General features: G+C 42.2%; 1 protein-coding gene across 1 annotated transcript in view; it reads left to right on the top strand.

The window, feature by feature from the left end:
* Positions 1-4,427: 4,427 nt before the first annotated feature.
* The window catches only part of ACTL6A (actin like 6A), a 23,431-nt gene continuing 20,267 nt past the window's right edge, over positions 4,428-7,591 (top strand). Inside the window, exon 1 of the mRNA XM_003794277.2 lies at positions 4,428-4,655. Coding sequence (XP_003794325.1) covers positions 4,631-4,655 — 25 coding nt within the window. The 5' untranslated portion in view covers positions 4,428-4,630. The remainder of the gene's footprint in view (positions 4,656-7,591) is intronic.

Below are 7,591 nucleotides of genomic sequence, written 5' to 3'. Positions count from 1 at the left end.
CTTGAGCCACAGGTGCCGAGCCAGCCTTGTGACTTCTCAAAAGAGCCATGGTAAATGAGCAAAGAGAAGACTTTCTAAAGCAATAATTAAATAACGGTATAGATTTGTAAAATTCACAGAGCATATAGCCCTTCTTTTTTTTCTCTCTTTTTGTCTTTTTGGAAACACATGTTAATTATATAACAAACCTATTAGTCTGTTATAAGGGTACCAGCTATGACCAAACATACTTTTATTTGCTTCTTTGTATACCTAGGTCATATTATTGAAATGGTTAGCAAATCTCTTGCTATTTTAATGGCAAACACATATGTGAATCTAACTGATTATATTTCTACTGTTGGAAAACCTTACATTGCGACTTTTACCCTTTACTCACTAGTGTTTGAGTATTACATTTTTGGAATAACCAGACAACGGTATTTGCAATGATTTATAATGACTTACAAATTCACACAAAAAAGTCCATATTGGAAATTACTTTTCATAATTGCTAACTTTAATTACAAAATAATTGGATATTTTGCAGTGTGAAATAAAATAATTCTACATGTACATAAATTTTTGTGTTATTTCTTACTAAGAGATTGATAATCCTCTGGATTTGTTTCCTAACTTCCATGAATAATAGTTGCAATATATATTTTTCAATACCGAACTTAATAAAAGCTGAGACAGAAGACAATATCAGTAACGTTTTGAAATGACTGCTGGAACTCCATAATCTGAGTACTGACTGCACTGGTGAGGCTGCCCCATTGTGAGGCTGTCCGTTGTAGAGTTCCAAGAATGGAAGAGCAGCGACCTCGTGAGGCAAATCCAAGTGTTGCACCTGGATCCAGAAGAAATGCCTGATAATTGAATATTACAAAGGATTTCTGAAAGGGCATTTGTTTTTAGAGGTCTGGATTCAGAATCGTCTAAGCACATACTTTGGGCTAAACAAATTTATATATATGTTACTTCAACATCTTTTGTTTTTAGGTTAACATACTTATATATATATACTGGTTTAGGGGAAAAATATATAATATATATATACTGGTTTAGGGGAAAAAATAAGCATTGATATTATGTTGTGCCCTTGAGAATTGAAGTAACAGATAACCTTGAGATGTTGTTATTATTTTTTAATCAGACTAGTTATTGGTAACATTAATATAGGCTGAGCCAAGACTTTAATGAAAACATTAGGTTACAGAAGACAAATATTAATGCAAAGATTCCCCAACCCTCAGATATTTTATATTTCATAAAATAGATTCTCAAGGTTAGTAATTTTCTTCTAATGTATTTTTAATTAGTTTTGCTAATTTCTAAAAATTGAAGAAAACAAACTACTGTAAGGCTCATCTCAAAGGAAATAATGTCATTATCACCGAGGATGAACAGTCTTCCAACATTGTTCTCTTAAAATGCTGATAGGTTTTCTTTCTGAGCAATACCATCTTCCAGCAACACAATACTTCAGAGTCAATCATCTTAGTGTCCTATTACACTTTTTGTTGACTGAAATTTATCAAAGGCTTAGGTGTGCACTTTTATATGTATCAACATGTGATTAGTCTTAACACAACAGATTTTACTGTAAAGAAGTTTATTTCCTTTGAAGTTCATTTAAGGCCAGGCATGGTGGATCACATCTGTATTCCCAGCACTCTGGGAGGCTGAGGCAGGAGCATCCTTGAGCTCAGGAGTTCAAGACCAGCCTGAGTGAGAGTGAGACCCCTCATCCCTGTCTCTACTAAAAATAGAAAAACTAGCATGCCTGTAGTCCCAGCTACTTGAGCGGCTGAGGCGAAGATCACTCAAGGCCAAGAATTTGAGGTTGCTGTGAGCTATGATGCCACAGCACTCTACCCAAGGCAAGAGAAACAGACCATTTTCTGAGATAGACCCATTCCATTCTAAAATAAAAGGCTGCTGGTGAAAATGCTTTTTGCATTGGCACTCTGTCACATTGGCCCTACTTGTGATTTTTCCAAACAAAGAGCCAAAGAACTAAGATAAGAGTCCACCAAGAGGTTAGACCTGGCACTTTGCACTTCAGTGTGTTTGGTCATTCTTTGATCAAGAGCACACCAAGAGCCCAGGCAGACTGCCACTGGGACAGTTGAAAATAGTACTGAAGAGAGATTTCAATCTACATAATCTATTTAATTTGATATATATGACATTCTTGGCATTTAAATGCTAAATTGATTTAAATGGCTTACTGTGTATTACAAACTCACAAATAGTATCTCTTCAATATTTAATTATTAGACAGTATCACAAGATTTTATAATTCACCATCTTTATTTGGCAAACACAACACAAAAACAGAGTTGGAAACAAAGATTTTGGGAGCTGGTGTGCGTGTACAGTAAGAGCTATAATCACAGGACAACAGTTAACAGAGTAGGTAAACAAGCTGTGAGAGGTACACCACACGCCTTATCTCAGGGGTCAGCAAACTCCTTCTGTGAAGGGTCCAAATGTAATAAATTCTCCAGTTCAGTGGGCAAGATGATCTCTGCCTGGCAAGTACTCTGCCCTCACAGAGCAAATGCAAATATAAATGAATAAGTTCAGCAGTATTTCAATAAAACTCAGTTCAAGGTCACTGAAATGTAAATTTCATATAATTTTTACATATTATTCTTAAAAACATTTTTAAAAACCATTTAAAAATGCTCTGGGAGGCCAGGGTGGGTGGATCACTTAAGCTCAAGACCAGCCTGAGCAACAGCTAGACCTTGTCTCTAAAAATAGCGGGCATTTTGGCCAGGCCCTGTAATCCTAGCTACTCAAGAGGCTAAAACAAGAGGATCACTTAAGCCCAAGAGTTTGAAGTTGCTGTGAGCTATGACGCTACGGCCCTCTACCCAGGGCAACAGAGTGAGATCGTCCAAAAAAAAAAAATTAAAAACAGAATAATCATTCTTAGCTTACAGGGCATACTAAAAAAGAAGCCTATTAGATTTGGCCCTGACCTCTGGCCCCTGTATCATCTCATTGCTGACTTCTACATTACCTCATTGGGTTAACGGGGTTTTCTAAATGATTAGGTATCCTCTGATTATATTGTCCAATGAATGCAAATGTTTTCTCCCTAATCTTGTTTTCCACCCTACTGCCCATCACTCTCTGTCACCCTGCTGGCAGAGACTGATGATATTTAGGTCAATTGCTCCTCAAGTTAAGAGTACATCCTACAGGTCTAGACTCTAAATGTACCAATTTAAGAACTGTCATCAATTATAAGGTTTTGCAACAATCTTAAGGTCCTTTAACAGGATCAGATTTGGGCAGGGTTTTTTTGTTTTGTTTTGAGACAGTCTTACTCTGACACCCTGGGTAGAGTGCTCTGGTGTCATAGCTCACAGCAACCTCCAACTCCTGGGCTCCAGCGATCCTCTTGCTTCAGCCTCTCTAGTAGCTGGGATTACAGGCCCAGGTAATTTTTCTATTTTTAGTAGAGATCGGGTCTCACTCTTGCTCAGACTGGGCTAGAACTCCAGAGTTCAAGCGATCCTTCCCAGGATCAAGCCTCAGCTTCCCAGAGAGCTAGAACAGATTTGGGCGTCTTTACAGCTGGACCTGCCTGCAGAGTGGCAAAGGGGCAGAGCGAAGGTTGTTGTGGCAATCCAGGTGAGAAGTGGAATGCGCTGGTAGAAACAGGACTAAGAACAGTAGGCAGACTGGGAATGTATTGAGGATTAGGTGCTTGTTTGAATAAAGATCGATTCGGGGATGGGGAACCCACAGCCTTGGGGATACATGTGACCTTCTGGATGCTTTAGATCGGCCTTCTGACTCAATACAAATCTTACAAAACAAATCCCTCTAATAAAAGGATTTGTTCTGTGAAGTTTGACGATCTGGAGGGCCACATGTAGCCGCCTTAAGGCCGCAGGTGAGAAATTGATAACACCTTTTTATGATTTTTAAAGCGCTACCTAAGTTTGGTTGGGACAATGATCGTGTCTTTCTTCTTTTAATTATTAGTAACCATTCAAAAAATCCGATTCCTCCTACCTCAAAAGAGAGCACATTTTTTTCAACCTAAAAGTTATATTACTTGAAAATTATTTTTTTTCACATCAGTACAATCACTGGAAGGGAATCGCTGCTTGGAGACAGTCTCTCCACCTCCAAACTATTTCCGGGGGACCACCCTCCTCTACGCGGGTTCCCGGGGCTCCTCGGCGCCCAGTCATACCCCTCGAGGCGTCCCGGACTCCCCTGCTGCACAGTCCTCCTCCCTGCGCTCCCTCCGCCCACCCTCCCGCCCATCCGGCAGGCTCCTCCCTCTCCAGACCCGCAACCCAACTCCCTCCCTCCTTCCGTCGCTTTCGCCTTTCCCCGCCCCCATGGCTGCCTTCGATTGGCTAAACTGGCCCGACCGCGGCAGGGAAGCGACACAGCTGCGTTCTGATTGGCTGGACATAGGCTGGGGCCTTCGTGATTGGCTGATATGAGGAGCCAGCAAGTGTGCCTGCGCGCCGGGGTGTGTGGACGTCGCTTTGTTGCCCGAGGGGGGTGGCGGTAGAAGTTGAGAGGGTCGGGGGTTAGCGCTTCTCCGGACCTGCAGTCGCCGCAGTCACTTCGCTCGGTATTTAGCGTAGGAGTCGCGCTGACAGCAGCTATGAGCGGCGGCGTGTACGGGGGAGGTAAGTGCGACCAAACAAGAGAGCGCGCCTTTTTTGGCGTGTAGGGTTTGTAACCGCCGCCCCCAGCCCTCCCCTTCCCGGCGTTCCCTTCCGGTCTCCCGGCTCGGGAACCCGGCCTCTCCGCCCCGTCCCCGCCTTGCTCTCGGCCCGCCCCGGAGCCCACCCGGCTCCGCGTGAGCCTCGGGCTCGAGGTGTCGCCGCCCCTTGCGGCCCCTTTCTGTCTCGGGGCCCCGGGGACCGAGATTTTGAAGGTGTGCGCGCCTCCCCGGGAAAGCCTCAGAGGTGGACCGGCAGGCCCTGAGGCCCCATGGTCACATGTCCCTGAGGGTCTCCAAAACTAGGCTGTGTTGGGGGGTGTGTGTGAACTTGGAAGGTCCCAGCAGTTTGCAAGCGTGGACGGAGGGTTTCCGTAGATAGCAAAGCGAGCAAGGAGAGGTAGAAGTGATTGGTGAAGCGGCGGCCACTTAGGATGCGCCCCGCTCTCGCGCTGCTCACACCTTTCAGTAACTCCTGCCGATTGACTGTGGAGTTTCTCGTGGGCGCGTCTGTTTGGGATTTAGGGACACCTGTAACTTAAGCATGCCCAGAAAGTTTGCCTAGGGTCCAGCGTCTGTTCTTTGACTTTCTTGAATAGGCTGTGGTATAGTAGAAAGATTATCACGAGCTGGGACTTAACACAGACCAGGTTGAAATATCAACCTCACTATTTATTTAGCTCCTTGGTCTTGGGTAGTTTACTTTTCCCAGCTTCAAGGTCCCCATTTGTGGAATAATTCTTACACGGTACTGCACTTCTGCTCACAGTGTGGTCTATGGACCAGCTGTGTCAACATCACTTGCAGATCTCTTAGAAATGTAGAATCTCAAGCCTTACCCTGAATTACAGTCTCCATTTTTGCAGGATCTCCAGACAATCAAAGTATCACTATATATCATGTTTGGGGTTGTATTTGACCTGCTGGAGATCGGGGAGACAAGTTCGGAGTATTCCTCTTGTTACTGTTTCTAGCAATGTTGCCATTTTGAAGAGGATGGCATTTTACAGATGGGGAATAACAAGGTTTTCAAAGTTTTGGAAGTGCAGTTTCAGAGTCTTCTGAAGTGATAGGCTGACCCTCACTGCCTCCTTCCTCCATCTCTGTTTATACCCTTGGTTTTGCTTTTGCAATGTAAGAATTCCCCATTTTTACTATGGAGAACGCCTACTTGATTTTCTTGATTTACCTTTTTTCCATCTGAGATGCATTCCTGGCAGAAAAACTAGGTCTTTATGCCTTTGCCTCATTGAACTTGTTGATTCTATTATGACCTTCAGGTTCACTGATCCAAGGACCTGGAGGCTGTGGATTACTCCTTATCAGGCATTATTTAGTAAGACCTAATGGGTAATAAGAATGGAAGCAGCAAACATTTATTGAGTGCATACTGTAGGGCATGAACTCTTCCAGAGGCTTTACATGCATTACATTTAATACATCCATTAACTCATTTAATCCACAATAACCGAGACGCTACTTCCATCTTCATGTAATTGAAGAAGAGAATAAAGCATGCAATAGATTAACCAGCCCAAAGTTACATATAACTTCATTGTAAGTTAGAAACAAATATCTCTGGGATAAAGAAAAGGCATTTTAGTAAAACCCTTTCCCTTTTCATAAAAAGTGTTTTGATTTTTTCTCCTGGCAGGGTTTAAGTGGGTCATTTTTCAAATGTGTACTCAACAGCATAATCACATATGTTTAGGCATTCAAAATAAACACTCTGCTTCTCATTGGCTTATGTAGAGGAATATGTATTGAAGCCTATTTCATATGTAAAGTATTTAAAACTTGCAAATATATATAAATGATTTTGCATTTGAATCACCACTCTATGTTTAGTATTTATGGTAGTCCATATTTTTCAAAGGATTTCCTATAAAAAGCAATCCCAGTCACAGTTTTAACAATAACTTAATAAACTGTATTTTTTAAATCTACGTACTAAAAAGATCTTTGTAGGCTGGGCATGGTGGCTCACACCTGTAGTGAGTCCTAGCAGTCTGTGAAGCCGAAACAGGAGGATCACTTGAAGTCAGAGGCCAGCCTGAGTGAGAGTGAGACCCCATCTCTACAAAAATAGAAAAATTAGCCAAGGCTTGTGACACAGTAGTTGTTATAGCTACTTGGGAGGCTGAGGCAGGGGGATTACTTGAGTCCAAGAATTTAAGGCTGCTAGGCTAATACCACAGCACTCTAGCCTTGGAGAACAAGTGAGACTCTGTCTCAAGAAAAAAGAAATGAAGGAAATTTAGTCTTGTCGATAGCAGTTAAGTAAATGAACATCACATTTTATTGATTCTTAATTGTATATCTTTCTCATTTAAGCAGCTGACATTGGAGTGTGTCTTAATGAGTCATGATAGGGTTTAAGTGGCAGCATGTTTTTTTCTTAGTGATACATGAAATAATGCATCATATAGTTGATAGCAGCTTTTGCTGATGACAAATGGTGGCAGTATCAATGAGGTACATGTTCGTTCATTAATAGTAGTATACAGAAAGTACAAAGGTAAACTCAGTGTGAAAATGTTGGCAGGCTTTATAAGAGAGTTAGTGGGGATGATAGAGGAGGAGTGAAGAGGGACAGCATGCACACGGGTCAGCTGAGCGAGGGTATATGGTGTGTTTGGGAGGTAACATACAGGTATTATTCAGTAATACAGTGGGAAGTGCCCGCTGCCAGAGATGCTGGGCCTCAATATCAACTAGCTAGAACGATTGAACTTTTATAGGTGATGAGAAACCTCTGAATAACTCACACCTTTATTTTTATTGGAAGATTTGTGTGCCAAAGTGATTAGTTATGATTTTGAAAGATCACATTGCAGCAGTTTGAAGGGTAGATTGAAAAGGTAAAGAAGGCTCGGCGCCTGTGGCTCAACCGGCTAAGGC

The sequence above is a fragment of the Otolemur garnettii genome, unplaced genomic scaffold (genome assembly GCF_000181295.1).
Source record: "Otolemur garnettii isolate 467f Iridium unplaced genomic scaffold, OtoGar3 scaffold00078, whole genome shotgun sequence".
Taxonomy (NCBI): domain Eukaryota; kingdom Metazoa; phylum Chordata; class Mammalia; order Primates; family Galagidae; genus Otolemur; species Otolemur garnettii.
The sequence above is the reverse complement of the archived record's forward strand: the minus strand, read 5'-3'. Positions and strand labels throughout refer to the sequence as shown.